The sequence below is a fragment of the Rhinolophus ferrumequinum genome, chromosome 17 (genome assembly GCF_004115265.2).
Source record: "Rhinolophus ferrumequinum isolate MPI-CBG mRhiFer1 chromosome 17, mRhiFer1_v1.p, whole genome shotgun sequence".
NCBI classification, from domain to species: Eukaryota; Metazoa; Chordata; class Mammalia; order Chiroptera; family Rhinolophidae; genus Rhinolophus; species Rhinolophus ferrumequinum.
This window is the reverse complement of record NC_046300.1, coordinates 14,219,329-14,241,703: the sequence shown is the minus strand read 5'-3', so window position 1 is coordinate 14,241,703 and position 22,375 is coordinate 14,219,329. Positions and strand designations below refer to the sequence as shown.

At 36.5% G+C, this 22,375-nt stretch overlaps 1 protein-coding gene across 2 annotated transcripts in view; it reads left to right on the top strand.

The window, feature by feature from the left end:
* Positions 1-22,375, top strand: part of OXSR1 (oxidative stress responsive kinase 1) — an 82,033-nt gene that overhangs the window by 15,029 nt on the left and 44,629 nt on the right. Inside the window, exons 2-4 of one of the 2 annotated variants that reach the window (XM_033132565.1) lie at positions 3,564-3,676; positions 10,370-10,478; positions 16,573-16,714. In XM_033132565.1, the coding sequence (XP_032988456.1) occupies positions 3,564-3,676; positions 10,370-10,478; positions 16,573-16,714 (364 nt within the window). Of the gene's footprint in view, positions 1-3,563; positions 3,677-8,016; positions 8,039-10,369; positions 10,479-16,572; positions 16,715-22,375 lie in introns of those variants that run through there. The other variant, XM_033132566.1, reaches the window with a different exon arrangement.

The window sequence follows — 22,375 nt, the reverse complement described above, 5'->3', positions numbered from 1 at the left end:
GTGTGTGTCTCCCTCTGCCAATACTATACTGTCTTGTTACGCTATATAATAAGTCTTGAGATTGGGTAGTATGAGTCCTTCAGCTTTGTTTATCTTCACTATTATGTTAGCTATTCTAGTGCCTTCCTTTTTTATACAAACTTTGGAATAAGCTTGTCTATGTGTATAAAATACTTTGTTGGGATTTTGATTGGAATTGCATTAAACCTATATATAGTCAATTTGAGGAGTATTGACATCTTTACTATGTTTAGTTTTTAAAAATCCATGAACATGGTATGTCTGTCCAATTATTTAGGCCTTTTTTTACTTTCTTTCATTGGTATTTTGTAGTTTTCAGCATATAGATCCTGCTTGTATTTTATTGGACTCATACCTAAATAATCATGTCGTGGGAGCACTTGTAAATGGTATTGTGTTTTATAAGTTCGGTTTTGACTTGTTTGTGTTAGTCTATAGAAATGCAATTGGTTTTTGTGTGTTGATCTTATATCTTGCAATCTTGCTAAACTCTCTTGTTCTAGGAGCTTTTCTTGTAGATTCCTTGGGATTTTCTTTATAGACAATGACATCATCTACAAATAGGGGCAGTTTTATTCTTTCCCCATCCATATGCCTTTTATTTCTTTTTATTGTTTTATTGTGATGGATAGGACTTCAAGTACTATGTTGAATAAGTATGATGAAATAGACATCCTTATCTATTCCCCAATCTTAGAGGGAAAGCATTTATTCTTTCTCCATTAAATATGTTGCTAACTGTGAGGTTTTTTATGGATAAATGTCCTTTATGAAGTTAAAGAAGTTCCCCTCTATTCCTAATTTGCTGAGAGCTTTTTATCATGAATGGTATTAGATTTATAGAAAGTTTTTATGGGGGCGGCCAGTTAGCTCAGTTGGTTAGAGCACGATGCTCGTTAACACCAGTTGTATCCCCGCATGGGCCAGTGTGAGCTGCGCCCTCCATAACTAGATTGACACAACTACTTGACTTGGAGCTGATGGGTCCTGGAAAAACACACTTAAATAAATAAAAGTTTAAAAAAAAGTTTTTCTGTGTCTATTGATGCGATTATATGATTTTAATTCCTTAGCCTGTTGATACAGCATATTACATTGATTTTGATTTTAAAAAAAAATATATTGCACCAGCCTTGTTTACCTAGAAGACATATTACCTGGTTGTGGTGTATTATCCATCTAATGCTGGATTCGATGTGCTAATATTTTGTTAAGGATTTTGCAGCTAAGTACATGAGAGATACTGGTCTGTAGTATTTTTGTGATGTCTCTGTCTGGTTTTGGTCTTGGTAATACTGGCTTCATAAAATGAGTTGGGAAGTGTTCTGCTTCTTCCATTTCTGGAAAACTGTGTAAAATGGCTATTACTTATTTTTTTAAAAATACTTGGTAAAATTCTCCATTGAAACTATCTGTGTCTGGCGATTTTTTGGATAACTTTTAAATTACAAATGTGATTTGTTTAATAGTTACAGAATTATTCAGGTTATCTGCTTCATCTTGGCTAAATTTTGGTAGTTGCTTTCAAAGAATTGCTTCATTTTTTCCTAAATTGTTGAATTTGAGCTTAAGTAGCTTGTAGTATTCCCTTATCATTTTTAAATTGAGATAAAAGTCACATAAAATAAAATTGACCATTTTAAAATGAACCATACAATTCATTGGTTTTTAGTATATTCACAGTGTTTTGGAACTATCGCCACTAATTCCAGTGTATTTTCATCACCCCAGAAAGAAAGCCTGTACCCTTCAAGCAGTAACTTCCCATTCTCCCCTTCTCCCAGCCCCTGGCAACTCCGAAGCTATATTCTGTCTCTATAGATAGGCCTATTCTGGACGTTTCATACAGAGTCATACAATAGGGTGTCTTTGGAATTTTTTTCAGATAGCATAATGTTTTCAAGGTTCACCTGTGTTGCTGCATATCGTGTCAGTCATTACTTGCTCCTTGGCTTAGGGCTCTTATCACTGACCTGCTTTCATTCATTGTCTCATCTCCTCTGACCCTTCTGCCTTCCTTTTATAAAGACCCTTGTAATTACATTGGACCCACCCAGATAACCCAGGACAATCTTCCCATCCTTTATTCAACTTAATAACATGTGCAAAGTCTTTTGCCATATAAGGTGACGTTCATAGGTTGCAAGGATTAGGATATGGATGTCTTTGGGGGGGGCGTTATTCTACCTACCACATGGACTTTAGGTATTTTATTTCATTGTTCCTTGAGGCTCTTCTTTTTTTCAGTCTGTTTTCTCTCTGTTGTTTAGATTGAGTAAACTATTGATCTTGTCCTTAAGTTCAGCAAATTTTTTATTTTGGAAATTGTATGTTTCAGTTATGTAATTTTCATTTGGTACATTTTTTTTTAATAACTTCTATTTCTGTACTAAGATTTTTAATTATTTTATTAAAATTCTTAATTGTTGAAGCATTTTTATAATGGCTGCTTTAAAATCCTCCAGCATGTGATTCATTTTGGTGTTGACATCCTGGTTCTTGGAATATGACATGTGGTTACTATTATTTTTTACTGTATCATAGACATTTAGGATACTAATGTTAGGAGACTCTTGATCCTATTTAAATCTTCTGTTTTAGTAGGCAGTTCCTCTATTTAGGTTTAGTGTGTAGGCCCTGGCCTACTTTTGTGAGCTGTGTAATTCCTATGGTAATTTAGTGTTCCAAGCTCTTGCAGTGCTAGTGTCTTCTGCTTTATTTCTTCTGCTTTATTCTTCTGGCTCCAGAGGAGCTCCTGTTTGATCTGTACCGGTGTTACTGGGCTGACTGGTGGGTGTGGTGTGGGTCCCCAGTTCTGCTGCTGCTGCTGCTGCTAAGGGCAGTTGGGTGGACATTGCCCAGGTGTGGGACAGGGACCTAGTTGCCCCTGTGGTGGATGTGGCCTGCTGCTGTCTGGTGTAGGGTGAAGACCCTGCCAGTACATTGGGTCCCCCACTGTCCTGGGTAGGGATTGGGGAATCTGTCTCCCCTCTAGGTCTCTGCTGAGCGGCCCTCTTCACAATCCTTTGGCCAGAAAACAGTGCTTTCTCATTTATTTGTTTGTCTGTCTGTCTGTCCCTGATGGTGGTTCCAGGTTGCAGGCTCCTCTGGGGCCCACTCATGATATGTGGGAGATGAAAGGAAAACCTGGTCAACTCACAGTCATGCCTTTCCTCACTCATACTGGGAAGATCTAGCCAGTTCATCTTCTTTCTACCTCTCAGAGTCATTTTATGATTGTCTTTTGAATTATTTCCAGGCTTTTAGTTGTATTTAGAGGAGAGGAGCAGAGGAATGTGAGCCCACACTATCATATTCAGTAATTTTGATTTTTTTGGGAGGGGTTGTATTTATTGGCAATTCTGTGAAATGGTTGAGGCTTTCATTTTTATTGACACCCTGCTTTTCAGTGTTTCTCTGCATCTGTTGTTGAATGTAGGAACACGATAAAGATTAACTTCTCTTTTTAAAATTGTGTGGGCATTAGAAATGTCATGTTTTTATCTGTCCATCTATTTATTTATTTATGTATTTTTCTTTAGGGAGTGGAGCAACGGCTGTGGTCCAAGCAGCATATTGTGCCCCTAAAAAGGAGAAGGTGGCAATCAAACGGATAAACCTTGAGAAATGTCAAACTAGCATGGATGAACTCCTGGTATGCACATCTCATATTTCTTTTTTTTCTTTTTTATTGGGGAATATTGAAAGCGTGTTTCTCGAGGGCCCATCAGCTCCAAGTCGTTGTCCTTCAATGTAGTTGTGGAGGGCGCAGCTCAGCTCCAAGTCCAGTTGCCATTTTCAATCTTTAGTTGCAGGGGGCACAGCCCACCATCCCATGCAGGAATTGAACTGGCAACTTTGTTGTTCAGAGCTCACGCTCTAACCAACTGAGCCATCTGGCCGCCCCCATCTCATATTTCTTAAGTGGAGCAATATACTCATGTATATTCATGTTAGAGTGGGAAATAACTGGAAGATTTTGTGTTTGTTTTTAAAGGCTTGTGACTTTTTTCGTTAATAGTAATGCTTATTATAAAATTTATAAAAATCCAGGTAAGTAGAGCGAAGAAAAGTTATAATCCTCTCATTCCGAGATTAACACTTGCTATATAATCTTTCTGACTGTACATTTAAACATCTTGGTGTATTTGTGATAATATAATCATATACTTGTTTTTATTGAAGACTTTATCATAGAATTATTTCTGTGTCTATAAATATGAATTAATATAATTTTAAATACATGTGTAGTATTCCATTGAATAAGTAGACCACACTTCATTTACCCTATTCTCTGGTATTGGACGATTACCTTATTTTCTCTTTTTTATTGTTATAAACAATGCTTGCTTACTTCTCTTTCCTTAAAATAGTATCATGCAATTATGATTCCTAGGTCAAATGGAATATCCTTTAAAAGGCTTTTGGTCTCCTAGGAACATGGTGCAGTCTGCATTCTGACCACTGATGCAAGATGAGAGAATGACCCCACGCAGCACTGGCTTTTGCAAAGGCCAGGGGAAGGAAGACGAAAGGGAGTCCCGAGGATTAATAGCAGCAAGAGATGTTCTGTGGCATTAAAAGCTAGTCACACAGGGATTGTTTTGTACTTCTTTTATGCAGCATGACATCCTGAGTAGTTTTAAGTATGTAATAGGTACTTACCAAGGGAAATAAGACCGTTTTTTAAATCGTGTAACTTTTTAAATGCTCAGTTTCTTTGGTTTAAAATGGATATTACTTCTTCTTTGTGTACCTCATGAAGTTTTTCTTAAAGATCAGATGGCACAGTACTTGAAAACTAAACTTCCATGCAAATATGAACTAAATGAACTAATATTATTATTTTATTAAGTAATGTGTCTAAGATGATATACAGCTAGTCATAGAGTAGGAATCAGTACGGGGATGATCTGACAGTCCAGAAGTTTTTCCAGTGTCCCAGAGTGGATTCAATTACTAGTATAGTCTGTACTGAGTTTTAGGAAATCATTGGAATAAAAGGAAAACAGGTAATAGAATTACATATTGAACTCATAGCAGACGAGACAAGTGTGTTTCTTCAGGAGTTGGCGATGCAGGAGCAGAAGCTGAAGAAGTGGGTAGCGGGAGTGATCTCAAGCTGCCTCTGGTGGGAGAGCACATACTTGTAAGCAGATGCTGATTGCAGTCCTGCTTGGTGATCCTGGCTTTACAGACGCCAGCAGTACCTTAGAGCGCAATTTGGATGTTTGAACTGCAGCGATCTTCAAACAAGTCTGAATTGTAAACTAAGTCTATTAAAGAAAAACAGTATTTTTAACCTCCACATTAAGACTGGAATTTGAGAAGCCCAACATGAATTCCTATTGTTTGCCAGTTATTTTACATAAATACATAAGGATAATGTAAAGATGAGTGAAAATTTTATTTATTACTTCGTGACTAAAGAAACTGAGGCTGGAAGTTTAAATAACTTGACTAAATTCACATGAAAATAAGAGCAGACATCTTTTCAGTACCAGGCACTTAAGTATACTTTAACCTCAAAAACATCTCTGAGATAGGTAGTAGCCCCATTTTATACAGGAAGGAAGTAGATCACATGGTAAGTGACAGAGTCTGGATTAAAAACCACGTCTTTTGCCTAAGTCTTTTCTACTTCATATAATACTAACAAAATGATTATAATCTTAGTTCAAAAATAGAAAGAACATCTCAAATAGTTGTCATTCTTAAAAGTAATATTTGTATTATTACACTAGGGCCTTACTTTTAGAGGAATGCAAATTTGATGTAGCTTAGTAAAAGAAAAAAAATTAGACCTCCATAAATTTTGGCCATATATTCCAATAAGCTTTATGTTACAAATGTTATGTTATCTGTATATTTGGCAAATGAGTAAGGGTGGAGGGAAGTAACTTTTAGTCAAGAAAGTTCAAGATAATTGGCTTTTTTGGGGGAGCAAGCAGGTAAGATCTCACTAAACCCTGAAGAAACATCAGGAGTATAAATAATACCTGATTTATTTGTGGTGTTTGTGGTGTCAGGACCTGAGATCTGAGTGCCAAAAGCTCCATTTCTGAGAGCTATGAAGCCCTTAAGTTTACCTTTAAAAATCTAGTAGATCAACACACTAAACTTTTGGTGTGGTGATTTTAAAATTTATTTTCAAAGTTATCTTTATTATAGTGCAAAAGAGTGCTCTGGGTTCTCCAGAGAGCACTGCTGTAAACCAACTACAGGTGTGTGTCATGTGTGACAGTTATTACTGAGGAGGCAGTAATGTCACAATGTTTTCTTGTCTGACAACTTTTGCTAAGTGTGATGGGAAAATCAGCTGTCAGATCTTACCACATGTATCTTCTCCAGAGATATTACAGGCTTTTCTCTAAGAAAGGCATATAGTGCAGTATTTTGAAATTTTTCTCTTTTCTAGTAGATGCTAGGACTAGAATCATTGGACAAGCATCTGAGGGGAACATTAAGAGGCTTAAAATGTTTTTACTTCTATCAAGAGTCTCACAGTATAGTTGAAGACTGGGTGCTCTGCTGTACAAGGCAGAGCCTGACAAATGCCTAGGAACGGTATCAAGTACTATGGAAGTAAGGGGGGGAAGAGAGCTCCCAGCTATGAAGTTGGAGGCCTTCGTGGACATGTTTGTGTCTTGAGCCACTAGGACTAGGGAGACTGACCAGGCAGGGATGGAGGTCCTGCCAGTCAGGGTTTTAGAATCAGGAACAAATAGCATAGTCATGTATATATTTATAGATATTAATATAACTGAAACAACACTTTTATAAAACAGTTCTTCGTTATATTATGTGGAACGCACTCTGATTTTCTATTTCCTTTTGTTTATTTTTAACATGATATACTAAATTTATTTCATGACTCATGAGTTGCAACCCATAGTTTGAAATAGGTATGGAGACTCTAAATTCAAGAAACAACAGTGATAATGGAAAGGAAGACACAGATTCCCTAGACATTTTATAGATGGAAAAATTGTTAGTACTAGGACAAGCACTTCATGAGGGCAGGGACTTTGTTTTGTTCATGCTACATGAATAAATGAATGAATGAATGAACATGACTTGGGGACTGACTGAATTTTGTGAAATGGAGGAAAACTACTTACACTGGAGTAATTAGAAAACCAGGGAGTAAATAGTGGAAATCAAAATGAGTGAGTTTCATGAAGAAATGAAAAGTCATCACTAAAACATTGCTTCAAAAAGCTTCACATGGGGAACTGAAAAGTCCAAACAAAAGAGCTGGCATTAGCAGATAATGGAGGACTTTGAAGAAAGCACTTTCATTAGTAGGGGTGGAATTCACTTATAAGTGTTGAGGAAGCTGCTGGGAAATTTGAGTCAGAATGAATATACCTCTCTTGCAAAGCATTAATATATATTTATTTTTTTTGAAAGGAAAGGGAAAAAGATAACTCCAATGGGAATTAAGATAAAGGAAGGCTCCTCCTTCCCCTTTAAAGGAATAGAAGAAAAGGAATAGTTCAGACTTTTTATCTTTGAATTCTATGGTTGTCTGATAGTCTCCTATCAGAAAACACCTTGTGGTGCATCTTTTTTAGGATAAAGCTCAAAACCCTTAACATTTAAGAACTTGGACAATTTGACCCCAGCTGGTTGCATTATGTGTGTGTGATCTCTCTCTCTCTCACCTTTACCGTCCAATGGGTCACGAAGTCCTATTGTTTATACCTATTTAGTGTTATCTTTTGACTCCCTTTCTTTTCATTCATATTGTCACTTTTTAAAACTTTCTATTTTGAGATAGTTTTAAACTTAGAGAAGAGTTGCAAAAGCGGTAGTAGAGAAAGTTTCCATATGTCGTTCACCCAACATTTCCTTATAGTAACATAACCATAGTACAGTTATGGAAACTGAAAAATTACCTATTTTTCATTTTTTCAGGCCACTATCGTCTCTCACTCGGGTCATGGCAGCAGCCTTAAACAGTCTTTGCCTCTGGTCTTGCCTTTTCTCATTTATTTTCTACGTTACAACCAGAGTGAGTTTTATGAAAAAAATACAGTTAAACCTTTGATACCTTTCCATTGCTGTTAGGATGAAACCTAAATTCTAGTCCATAGTTAAAGGTCTTTTTGGATATGGTCTCAGGTAATTGAACAGTAAAATCCGGTAAAAACCTACTTGTCTTTCCTATTTCAGTGTCCGTGTAGTTCAACTTCTTATTGGAAGCCTTCCCTGATTATTAGTCCTATTTTTGGATAATTTGCCTCGTGGATGAGGTCATGCAGTATCTACCGTGTTTCCCCGAAAATAAGACCGGGTCTTATATTAATTTTTGCTCCAAAAGACGCATTAGGGCTTATGGTCAGGGGATGTCATCCTGAAAAATCATGCTAGGGCTTATTTTCCGGTTAGGTCTTATTTTCGGGGAAACACGGTAGTACTTCCCCTATCAAACTGTTTATCAATCTGTGTTATAAATTAGTATTTGTCTAACTTCTTCACTAGGCTGTAAGTTTCATGAGGTCTCACCATTGTAGTCAAGCACCTAATACAGTGCCTGGCACACAGTAGGTACTTAGTAAATATCTGCTGAAAGCATGAACTATTTAACCTAGACAGATTTACTCACTGTGTTGTAAAATCTCGCTTGCATATTTCATCTTTTTTTGTAATTTTATATGCCTTTCACCTTGTCATATCTCCTGTAATGTCTCCACATCCAGCAGAACTAAATCTAGCTCCCACCTCTTCTGTGAAGACTTCTTGCCTACTTAACTGTTCTTTCCTATGGATTTTTGTAACATTTAATATCTTGACTACTCATTTGGCATGTACGTGCTGTCCTATGTATTCCCTCCCATATGTGCATATCATATCTGCTTGAATCCTGTGTAACTGTCAACAGGCAGGTGTTTTCTTTAGTTCCTTCTTCCTTTTCCTTCATATTTACTTAGCTTGTCGTCCAGATGACTGTGCTGGTGACTTTGGGGGGTTGCAGTGATGCATACGTCAAGGTCGTTGCCATAAAGGAATTGACGTTCAATTAGAGAAGATAAGAAAAGGAAAGCTGGTGTTTATTGAGCCAGAGATTATGAATCAAGGATTATGGGTAACTTTTACATGCTTGATCTTACTGAACAAATACCAAGGGCATAGAGCAAATATATGAATAAGTAAAAAGTGTAAAGTGCTGTACGATTTCATTTTATTCAGCCCGTGTTTATTAAAGGTGTACTGTGTGCCAGGCACAATAAGTGCCAGAAATAGAGTCTCAGCTCTCATCGAGCTTACAGTTTTGTGAGGGATGTAGAAAAATAAATAGGCGATTAAAGTATAGTATGACAAGTTCTACAATGTTTAAGAATCCACTTTTAAGTTGTCTTCATGGAGCTCTCAGTCTAGCTCTCATTTGAGCTCACAGACAAATAAGCACCCAATGTACTATTCAATATGTATGTGCCACGACGTAAGGACAGACACAGGGAGCTTGGAAGCTAAGAGAAGGGACACTTAACGCGACTTGGGGAGCTGGGAGGCAATATTTATGTTTTGACTGAGTTCAGAAGAAAGAACTGGCATTTTTTAGCTAGGCAAAATAATGAGGGAAGTGTATTTGAGGCAGAGGGAACAACAGGGTAAAATGTCCATGTTAGAAGAAACATGGCTCAGTTGAAGTTAGTGTGGCTGGATCATAGGACTGGGGTGTGTTGGAGTGCAGGATAAGTGAGGGAGTAGGAATGAGACTAAAAAGGCGAGCAGGGCCCTGTTCACACAGGGCTTTATAAGGCAGTATCATACCAAACCTAATTTAAATCCATTAACTGAAATTGTGGAAGCTTAGAATTTTAGTTCAGGTTTCTACTTTGGATTTAGTTTATGCTCTTGCCCTGCTTCAGTATATTTCTGAAGTTTAGAATGAGAATTGTTAATCTGTTTCACAAAAATGGGATGAAACAATATTTTGAAGGGAAAACAAAAAAAACCACAAACGAAAAACCATCCTCTGTTTATTAGTAATTATCCTCTCTGACTGTAAAACCAGATTTCCCAAGATGGTTTTTCAAGGGCACCTTGAAGTAAAAATATGTGTCCCAGTGGAGACCTCTGTGGTGCTGTGCCAAGATGTGAAAAAGAGTACATATTTCTGGTGTCAGAGATTGCTAGTGTAGTGAAAGGACGGAGTCGAGTCAGAATGGATGGAGGGAAACTAAGTGGTTTTTGGTTTTAACCATTCTTGAAGAGGTCAGGCCTTGGAGAGCCCAGAGAGATTGTCACATAGTCTTGGGATTCCCAGTCTGTATTCACTAACTTGTAGTGTTGTTTTAGGCTTGCATATAATAAGTTACGTTTTTTCTCTTCTTTGTAGAAAGAAATTCAAGCCATGAGTCAGTGCCATCATCCTAACATTGTGTCTTACTACACATCTTTTGTGGTAAAAGATGAGCTGTGGCTAGTCATGAAGCTGTTAAGTGGAGGTGAGTAAAGTACAATGAAATGTTAATTTCCATGGGTTGAAAAGTTAATAAAAATGTCCTTTCTCTCCTGGTTTGGTTTTCATAGACATTTACATTTGAGGAGATACTGAGAATATAATATCTGCTAACAATGCTATTGTATGAGTTGAGACAGGTTTCACACATTGCATTTGGTTGTCATGCCTCTTAAATTTCTCTGAATCTAGGATTGTTCCCTCCCACTTCCTGTTTTCCATGACATAAACGTGTGGCAGGGTCTGGTCTGAAGGATCTGATGGTGACTATCTGGATTTATCTACCTATCTCTTCCTGGTGATATTTAACTTGATTTATATTCCTCTGTTTCTTGAAAATTGAAAAGTAGCACTAAAGGCTTGATTAGATTTAATTTAAATATTTTTGGACAGAGTATTTTGTAGGTGATGCTGTGTACTTCATATTGCATCATGTCAGGCAGTATTTGCTATCTGGTTGGATCTTTAATGGTGGTGTTAATTTTGATTGCTTAAGATTATGATAGCCAGGCCTCTCCATGGAAAAGTTAACTTCCCTTTGCAGCTTACAAGTAATCTGTGAGATGACACTTTGGCACTGTGAGTATCCAGTTCCCCATAAGTCTTTTGTCTGATGATTTTAGCATCCATTAACCATCTTTGTTTGAATCAATTATTTCGTCAGGGGCTGCAGAATGGTGATATTTCTTATCGCATCCTTTCTCTTACATTTATAAACGCATTCTTCTGAGAAAAGGAACTTTACCTTATGTACTGGGGCTCACTGATTAATCTGTATTGTATTTCCTACTGAAAAGGCAGGATAAATAATTGGTTCTTTTATTGAAGAACCAGTTTTTAAAGAGTTTAATGATCACATCCAGTGGTGGCACATGAGAGGGTTGCCCAACCCCCCCATTGGGTAAGGCTTTCATTTTTTTGACTATCATTATATAGATTCAAGGATTTTTATATATTCAGGGTCTTTCGATCAATTGTGTTCTATTCTTTTGATGCTCAGGTTGTCCAAAATTTTGTCAGTTTGAGGAGTCCCTTCAAGCTTACTTTTGTGTCCTTTTGATAGGAATCCATCAGTCTTTGAAAACTTCCTTGTTTTTTGGTTCAAGATTTCCTGGCTCATGTTTCTATTGCTTCTATTTCCCATACCCAGAATCAGCCAATATTCTAAGGCACTTTGGTCTTTTTCCTGGGAAATGGTATTTAGAAAGCATATCCTGGATGCTTGGGATGCTCATAGCTACTGCTTTGTCATTGCTTCTAGTGGAAAGAGCTTGGAAATACAGTATATTAAAAATAAATCATGATTTGACATTAGTGCTTCCAATTCAAGTTTAATATTACAGACCTTTAAAACTTTCAAATTACACTTGAAAGTTTACACTGTTACATAGAAAATCTTGGTCCCCTACATTAACTTAATTAATTACATGCTTTATCCTGCAGTGAATTTGCAGTTATTTCTGTTTTAGCTCTTAGAATCAAATGTAAGTATTGCTGATTGCAAACAGTGGACCCTTGGCATGTATAGATTGAACATTTTGTAACGATTACCTGAAGGCCCATGCCGTACAGTAAATTAGACAATTAGACATTTTGCTAATGTATGGATTTGAATCGTGGCAACATTGAGAGTGATGGAGCCACCGACTTTCCCATTATGCTGCTTGGTTTTTGTTTGCGTATGTATATTGTGTGGGAGCCTGATTTTTCCATTTTAGAATGTAGGGTTACAGAAAAGAGGATCCATTTTTGTTTATAATTTCAGTACCATACCTTACCAAACACCTTACTTGCCCAGACAGGCTGTAAAGAGTATAGGCTTTAGAATTAAATTCTTAACTGTCCTACTTAGCAATTCTATGTCATTGGGCAAACTATTTCAATTCTTTGAACCTGTTTGTTAAGTGGGGATACCTTTCTGCATTTGAGGGTATTGGGGAAGAGTAAATGAGATAACATTTGTCAAGCATCCGTCACTGTGTAGGTGCGCGAGAAATTTTAGTCATTAATAATAATCCCTTGTTATTTGATGCTTTTCAGTGTAGCCAGAATCACCTTTTTGTTTCAATCCCATTAGTGACACACTGGAGAAACTGGATTGCTTTGTTAAAGGCCCTGTTCATATGCTGGTTGGAAGCCTTGCTAACACCAACCACCTTTCAAGATGGTGGTCAAGCATGGTTCTTTCAGTATGGACAGATATGGGAATATTAGGTAATACTGTATCTTTTGTTATTGATCACCTATATATTAATTTTCTTTATTGTAATTTACAAAAATGTGTAATACAGTTTTTAATGTTTTGCTAAACAGTCCTCTGATGAATAGGAATAAATTGTTTGCCTAATTCTTTCATCCATACTTGTATTCCAGCCCATCCTTTCTGCTACTCTTAAGCAGAATGACCTTTTTTTTTTTTTTTTTTTTTAAAGAATTCTTGTTGTTATCTCAGTGAGTATATGTCCTGATTGCAGAAGGGGCAGAACATGTATCTGGGTGGAATGTCTTTTAGATGTACTTCTCTGTCCCTTCTGCCTTAGGTTTCCTGGGGCAGTGCCCAATTTTTTCAGGCTAGCACTCAACATATTTCCTGGAATTATAATTTTCAAACATGTTTCGGGCAATAATTCTTTTTTATAATTATTTACATTTTTATGAGTCAGCATAATCTTACATCTAAAATTTTTAAGTATTAATTTTTAAATATTAAAAATTTTGCATCTTTTTTTAGAAAAATGAAATCTCGTTTTTGCAGTTATAGACTGAATACACATTTACACTGAAGAGATACATTATGCAATATTTAGAAAACAAAAGGTAGAACTAAGCACAAATTTAAATTTTTTTTAAATAGGAGGAAACTCGAGATAGCTGATAAATTAAAATGCCATTTATCAAATACTTATCGATCACCGATACATTGGTGAATCACACTGTCCGTTCCTTGCTCTTGTGGACCTCATAATTAATTACAAGTGTGTAGAGTGCCATGAAGAAGTATTAGGTGCTGTGGGAACAAGTACCAGGAGAACCTAACCTTATTGAGCGAGAATGGATGTGGCAGGGTTAGCAAAGACTTCCCTCAGGAAGCGATGTTCAGCTGAGAGCTGAAGAATAGGTAATAATTAGCCATGTGAAATGGGAGGTGGAGGTGGTGTCAGGGAAGATGGGAGACGTGATCTAAATAAAGGGAGCATTGCAGAGAACTGTCTGGACGCGGGATGGAGTGTGGTGTGTCTTGGCAACTAACGGAGGATGACAGATGGAGCAGAGAGAGAGTGACAGGAGAGGATCATTGATGAGCAGGGTCTCCCTTTGAATAATTAAAAAATATATATAACCAGAGTTAACAGAGATTTGTATAGGCTACCTTCTGGCACATCAACTTTTTCAGCCAACATATTTAAAACAAAAGCAGTGTATATTTTTGATTTGGCAACATTGTACTAATGTAGAATTTAATAAGCTAATTGGATCATAATATGAATTGTAACTGTCATTCTTAAGCCCTAATAACCAGGTGGATGTCATGTTTAAAATAAGTTTTAAGTGTGTCAATATTATAATTATTTCATAATGCTTCCCTGTAACTATAATATTCTTACCTTTTGCTAATTAAAACTTTGATACTGAATGATGAGATTTATTAATACAGGAAGTTTAATCTTTAGATATTGAAAGTACTTTTTATCTAAATAGTTATTTCTACAGTTTATTAGCACCAAACTGCAATGTGAGATTTTTAGAAATCAAAAGCTAAGAAAGCTTTTGAAAGGAAAAGTGAAAGTAGTACCTGTAGGGTAAGATGCTCAGGAAATCATATAGAAAAGAAGGGGCCAGTATTTTCCAATTAAGGATGAAGATCTTAGTGGTATGATCATCTATCCTTCCACCTGTGAAAATTACATTATGGGAGACTGAAACTAGAAAGACATTGCTATCGCAGGGAAGAAGGCGCATCTCATATAGCCTTGTTCAGAATATGTGTTCTCGACGTAGCCTGGGGATATGCATTGCCTTAATTTCCCCGCTGTTCATTAGGTGATGTGAAATTAATAAAAATCTTCTAAGATTTTGAAAGGGAGCTCCTACTTCAAATGCTTGAAAAATACAGATCTAATAACTTTTATGTGCCTAGGGTCTTTGTTGATCAATTTCTTTGCAACACCAGACTGAAGTTCCTTGAAAGTCAGCAGTCATGCCATATATATCTTGTATTCTGTAGCACCCAGTTCTAGATCTTGCATATAACATGGCTTAATTGTTGAATGAATAAATTGTATTAATTTTTAATTCCTAGTAGGAATTTCTCCCTTTGCGTTTCTTATTTTAGATATTCTTTACATTATAAACATATAACTCAATTTGCGTTTATACAGATGTCATCTAAACAGTTCTTATGTGGCCTGATTTCTCAGAAGCATGAATTATGTGACCTGTTGGTGTAGTCACTTTGCTTTGGGGATTAATGTGTGATTAGTTAAACTAAGCAGAACCGAAGTTCTTCCTTGGGCTTTCCCCTTTGTGGCTCAGTCTTGTGAATCCCAGCAATAAAGAGGGGAAGTGAGGTAATGTATTAGGAAATGTTACCTGGTATTTGGAGCCTCCCTGGTTCTTCGTCTACAGAGCACAAGCTGCCTGTCTCCTGCTGGAGGTGCAGAGAAGTAGTGGCCTTCTTCCAGAGTGAGGAGGAAGGTTCTAGGAATCTTATTCTCCCTTATATGAACTTCCAACAAGATTTCCTGCTTTCAACCCTTTCCATCAGTTCCCCCTCATTTCCCCTTACGAGGGGTCCTTATGTTCTGAGCTTTTCTGGAGCTCTAGGTTAAGTAGAGATAACTGTTTCCTAACTGGCATACCTTCTCTGCAAGCAGTGAAGTTTCTCCACTCTGCTTAGTCAGTTCTTTTTTCTGCTTTCCTTCTTCCAGGAAATTATTGTTGTCTCTCTTCTGTTATCTTCTTTCTTGTTTTATTCTTCATTCTGCGTTCATGCCCTTTTTATCAAGTTAATGGATTTCAAGAGGGAGCTAAAGTAAACATGAGTTCAATCCTCCCATGTTTTTTGAGGATTCCATCTAGACCGCTTCTTTTCATCTATTTGGGAATACATTTTTTCTTCTTAAGTGTGAGAAATAAAAAGCACCCACCAGGGCAGGTTTTCATCAGAAGTGTGTGTTTGTTTCAATTTTAGTCTTGATCATTGAAGTCTTGTGTCAAGAACTGGGCTTCCAGTCTTTTCAGTGCAGTTTATATTATGTTCCAGACTTCTGGGTACAGTTTCTAATATTGGAGATTGTTTTGGTTCTTTCGTCTTTATGGGCCACTGTACTGCTAGAAATCTTACGAATCTTTAGCCAACTTTGTAAAATTATAATCATCAGTTACGGTAGTCAGCATTCTATGATTTAATTATTGTACAAGTGTCTTTATCCTCTCTCCCTGTAATTTTTAGTAGGAACATTATTTCCCATCCTCGGAAGAATGAGATTGATAATACATCTAGGCTGTTATTTAAAGAGAACTGCCATTTTTATTCTTTTCAGATTTTTCTTTGCCTTACCTATTTTATTTCTATAAACTTGAGACATAATTTTAGCCCTTAACTTAGTTTGCATACACATGTGAGCTTTACTTTTCAAGTATTCTGTAATTTGACCTGCGTTTTAATTGTGTTTTTCTGTCTTTATTCATACAGTGTTGCATACTCTAACGTGGTGTGGGAAACCTAAATGGGTTTGTGATATCTTATACTCAAGTTTTAATTGATGGACATGGTTTACCTAGGGATTCTTCAGAGGTTAAAAATTCTCTACTACCTTCCACATTCTCATTAGAAGTATAAAGATGATGCTGGTGTAACACTACTGTTTGGATATTAGCAGGCTACTTTCTGTTTTAGATTGGAATTCAGAATCAATTATTAATTTTAAACTTCTGTATTTCCTTGTATTTGCTATTTTTTTCTTTTTTTCCCACACAATTAAATTTATCAAAAGGTTTACATGTGTTTTGATTTCAGAATGTCTCTGAGTTACATTGAATAAGTTAAAAGTTTATGGAAAACTGTCTTCTGTTTTCAGGGTCTGTTCTGGATATCATTAAGCACATTGTGGCCAAGGGGGAACACAAAAGTGGAGTCCTCGATGAACCTACCATTGCTACAATACTCAGAGAAGTGTTGGAAGGGTTGGAATACCTGCACAAAAACGGACAGATTCACAGGTACGCAAGAGACAATACTCCTCTTTTGGATAAGTACAGTGGTAGCTGTGCTATATCATTTCATTGAGGCCATTCCCCATTCTTTTGCAGAATTAATCACAATCTGAGTGTTAATATGGTTCTTTGTATTCCAGCACATTGTGGTTAGGGCTTTAATTACACAGCTGATAGGTATTTTAAAAGTGACAAAATCTTTAATCAAATTGGAAAAAGAAAAAAACCTGGAAAAATTCCTAATTTCCTACCAGGAGGCAGTCACTGTAGTCAATCACTGATAACATTTTTGGAATATTCCTTTGTAGTTTCTTTTATGTCCTTAAAAATATTTAAAACAAAACTGTATATATAATTTTGTCTGTTCCTTTCTTTATTCAGTTTATATCTGTATCTTGAATATTTTCTCAAAAGCTCTTTGTAAAATAACATTTTTTTATAAAGCTTTTTTTTTAAAAAAAGAAAGCATTTAAAAAGCTGTGTAACAGAATAATAGGGTATTTTCATACCCTATTCACATCAATGGATAGATTATCTAGATAGTAAATCAATACAGAAAGAATGGCTTTAACTGTCACATTAGACCAGATTGACCTAATAGGCATTGATAGAAAATTTCATCCGAAAACTGCAGATTACACATTTTGCAAGTGCACATGGAAGTCTCCAGAATAGGTCACATATTAAGCCATAAAACACGCCTTAATAAATTCAAGAAGATTGAAATAATATCAAGCATTTTTTCTGACCACAATGGCATGAAACTAGAAATTAACTACAGGGAAGAAAACTGGAAAAAATACAAATACATGGAGACTCAACAGCATGCAGCTAAACAGCCAGTGAATCAAAGAGGAAATCAAAACTGTCCTGAAACAAATGAAAATGAAAACACCACTTTCCAAAATTTATAGGATGCAGCACAAAACAGTTCTAAGAGGGAAGTTTATAGCTATTAGAGGTCTATCTCAAGAAACAAGAAAAATCCCAAATAAACATTCTAACTCTACACCTAAAGGAACCAGAAAAAGAAGAACAAACAAAACCCAAATTGAGTAAAAGGAAGGAAATAGTTAATTAAGGTCAGAGCAGAAATAAATGAAATAGAAATGTAAAAAAATAGGAGGAAAAAAATCAATAAAACAAAGAACTGGTTCTTAGAAAAGATAAACAACATTGACAAACCTTTAGCCAAACTCATCAAGAAAAAAAAGAGCCCCAATACATAAAATCATAAATGAAAGAGAAGTTAACAGCTGACACTATGGAAATACAAAGAATCATTAAAGAATACCGTGAACAATTATATATGCCAACAGATCTGGCAATCAGAAAGAAATGAAAAAAATTTTAGAACTATATAACCTTCTAAGACTGAACCAGGAAGAAATACAAAATCTAAACAAACTGATTACAAGCAATGAAATTGAAGCTTTAGTCAGGAAGTCCCAACAAATAAAAATCCAGGACCAGGTGGCTTCACAGGTGAATTCAACCAACCATTCAAAGAATTAATACCTGTTCTTAAAATGTTTCAAAAAATTGAAGAGGAAGGAATGGTTCCAAACTTATTCTGTGAAGCCGGTATTATCCTGATACCAAAGCCAGACAAAGACATTACAAATAAAGAAAATTACAGGCCAATATCCTTGATGAACATAGAGGCAAAAATTCTCAACAAAATAGTACAAACCGGATTCAGCAATACATTGGACGGATCATACACCATGACCAAGTGGGATTCATCCCAGGTATGCAAGGATGGTTCAACACCTGTAAATTAACGTGCTATGTCACATTAACAGAATAAAGGATAACAACCATATAATCTTCTCAATAGATGCAGAAAAAGTGTCTGACAAAATTCATTCTTTTATGATAAAAACTCTCAACAAAGTGGGTATAGAAGGAACATATCTCAACATAATAAAGGCCACATATGACAAACCCACAGCTAATGTCATACTCAGTGGTGAAAAGCTGAAAGCCTTTAAGATCAGGAACAAGACAAGGATGCCCACTATCACCACTTTTATTCAACATCTTATTGGAAGTCCTAGCCAGACCAATTAGGCATGAAAAAGAAATAAAAGACATCTAAGTCAGAAAGGAGAAGTAAAACTATCTATTTGCAGATGACATGGTATTACGTGTAGAAAACTCTACTATACCAAAAAACTGTAGAACTAATAAATGATTTCAGTAAAATTTCAGGATACAAAATTATACAGAAATCAGTTATGTTTCTATGCACTAAGAACAATCTGTTAGAGAAATTAAAACAATCCCATTTACAATAGCATCAAAAAGAATAAAATACTGGGGAGGCCAGATGACTAGTTGGTTAGAGCACGAGCTCTCAACAACAATGTTGCCGGTTCAATTCCTGCATGGATGGTGGGCTGTGCCCCACTGCAACTAAAGATTGAAAACGGCAACTGTACTTAGGGCTGAGCTGCGCCCTCCACAACTAGATTGAAGGACAACAACTTGGAGCTGATGGACCCTGGAGAAATGTACTGTTCCCCAATATTCCCCAATAAAATTAAAAAAGCAAAAAAAAGAAACCTCTTACTCCTACTTTGTTGAAAAAAAAAAGCCTCTTACTCATGGCTTTGTTGTCGTAGTTGTTAGATTCTATGGTAAAATAATATAAAACTGTAAAATGAAAGGCTTCTTTCTTGAGAAAGGAATTAGTATATGTAACACCTAGAAGATACTAAACAGAAACTTGAGAGGGCTGTATATTTGAAATTGTGAACGGTAAGCAATTCATATAAAAATAAATAAAATCTAAAAAAAAAGAAAAGATGCTTAGCAACAAATTTAACTAAGGAGGTGAAAAATCTGTTCACTGAAAACTATAAGACATTGATGAGTGAAATTGAAGATGGCACAAATAAATTGAAAGAGATTCTGTGTTCATAGATTAGAAGAATAATATTGTTAAAATGTCCATATTACCCAAAGTGATCTACAGATTCAGTGCAATCCCTACCAGAATTCCAGTGGGATTTTCACAGGAATAGAAAAAACAATCCTAAAGTTTATATGGAACAGCAAAAAGTCTACAAATAGCCAAAGCAGTCTTGAGCAAGAAGAACAAAGCTGGAGGCATCACAATGCCTGCTTTCAAACTCTATTATAAAGCTATAGTAATCGAAACAGTATGGTATTGGCATAAAAACAGACCAATGGAACAGAATAGAGAACCCCCCCCCAAAAAACCAAATGCATACGAGGTAGGACAATTAAGTTCACGAACTCATCCTAGAGAAAGTGCTACATACTTCATTGCTGAATATCACTACGGCCACCTTCAAAGTATTCCCCTTAGGAAGTTATGCACCGATGCCAGTGCCTAGGCCACCTTTCAAAGCAATTTTGGAACTCTTTTGCTGGAATGGCCATCAGCACTGTTGTCGTATTATCCTTGACGTCCTGAATGTCATCAAAATGTCTTCCTTTCAATATTTCCTGTATCTTTGGGTAAAGAAAGAAGTCACTGGGGCCAGATCAGGTGAGTAGGGAGGGTGTTCCAATACAGTTATGTGTTTACTGGCTAAAAATTCCCTCACAGACAGTGCTGTGTGAGCTGATGCATTGTCGTGAATTGTTGGCAAAAAGTTCAGGTCATCTAACTTTTTCATGCAGCCTTTTCAGCACTTCCAAATAGTAAACTTAGTTAACTGTTTGTCCAGGTGGTACAAATTCATAATGAATAATCCCTCTGATATCAAAAAAGGTTAGCAACATTGTTGCAACAAGTTCATGAACTTAATTGTCAGCCCTTGTGTGTGGTCAGTTAATTTTTTTTTTTAAAGATTTTATTGGTGAAGGGGAACAGGACTTTATTGGGGAACAGTGTGTACTTCCATGACTTTTTTCCAAGTTAAGTTGTTGTCCTTTCAGTCTTAGTTGTGGAGGGTGCCGTTCAGCTTCAAGTTGTTGTCCTTTCAGTCTTAGTTGTGGAGGGCGCAGCTCAGCTCCAGGTCCAGTTGTCATTGCTAGTTTCAGGGCACGCAGCCCACCATCCCTTGCGGGAACTTGAAGAATTGAACTGGCAACCTTGTGGTTGAGAGCCCGTGCTCCAACCAGCTGAGCCATCCGGGAGGCAGCTCAGCTCAAGGTGCTGTGTTCAATTTTAGTTGCAGGGGGCGGAGCCCACCATCCCTTGCGGGACTCGAGGAGTTAAACTGGCAACCTTGTGGTTGAGAGCTCACTGGCCCATGTGGGAATTGAACCGGCAGCCTTCGGAGTTAGGAGCACGGAGCTCCAACCGCCTGAGCCATCGGGCCGGCCGTGGTCAATTAATTTTTGACAAAGGTGTCAAGAATATACAATGGGGAAATGATGGTCTCTTCATAAATGGTGTTTGGAAAACTGGATATCCATATGTAAAAGAATGAAACTGAACTCTTATCTTACATCATATGCAAAAATCAACTTGAAATGAATTAAAGACTTTAACTTAGGACCTGAAACCATAAACATCCTGGAAAAAAATATACTGGGCGTGCTCCTTGACATTGTTCTTGGCAATGATTTTTTTTTTTTTTTGACACCAATAGCAAAGGCAACAAAGACAGAATTAAACAAGTGGGACTACATTAAAAAGCTGCTTCTAAACAGCAAAAGAAACCATCAGCAAAATAAAAAGACATGAATGGGAAGAAATATTTGCAACCATATTTCTGATAAGGGGTTATATCCAGAATATACAAGGAACTCATGCAACTCAGAAGCCAAAAAAAATCCAACCCAATTAAAAAGTGGGCAAAGGACCTGAATAGCCATTTTTCCAAAGAAGACACATAAATGGTGAAGCGGTTCATGAAAAAGGTGTTGAACATCACAAACCATCATGGCAATGCATATCAAAACCACAATGAGATATCCTCTCACACCTGTTATGATGTCTATTATCAAAATGACAAAAGATGACAGATGCTGGTGAGGATGTAGAGAAAAGGGAACTCCTGTACACTCTTGGTGGGAATATAACCTGGTACAGCCACTATGGGAAACAATTTGGAGTTTCCTCAGGAAATTGGAAATAGAACGACCATATGATCCAGCAATCCCATTTCTGAGTATATATACCCAAAGGAAATGAAATCACTATCTCAAAGTGATATCTACACCCCCATATTCATAGCAGAATTAGTCACAATAGCCAAGGTATGGAAACCATCTCAGTGTCTGTTATTGGGTGAATGGATAAAATATAATGGTATATATACACAATGGAATATTATTCAGCCATAAGAATTAAGTAAATCCTGTTTGTGACAACATGGTTGAACCTGGAAGGCATTGTGCTAAGTGCATTAAACCAGACAGAGAATGACAAATACCACATGGTATCACTTATATGAGAAATCTTAAAAAAAATGTTGAACTAATTGAAACAGTAGAAAAGTGGTTGTCAGGGGCTGGGGAGTGGGTGAAATAGAGAGAGGTTGGTAAAAGGTACAAACTTGCAGTAATGAGATGAATAAAGTCTGAGGATCTAATGTATGGTATGGTGATTATGCAGTAACTCCTCACTTAACATCAATAAGTTCTGCAACTTGAAGCAAAATGATGTATAATGAAACCAATTTTACCATAAGTTAATTGGTGTAAGTAAGACTTAAGTTCCTGCAGCATCTCATCAACATTATA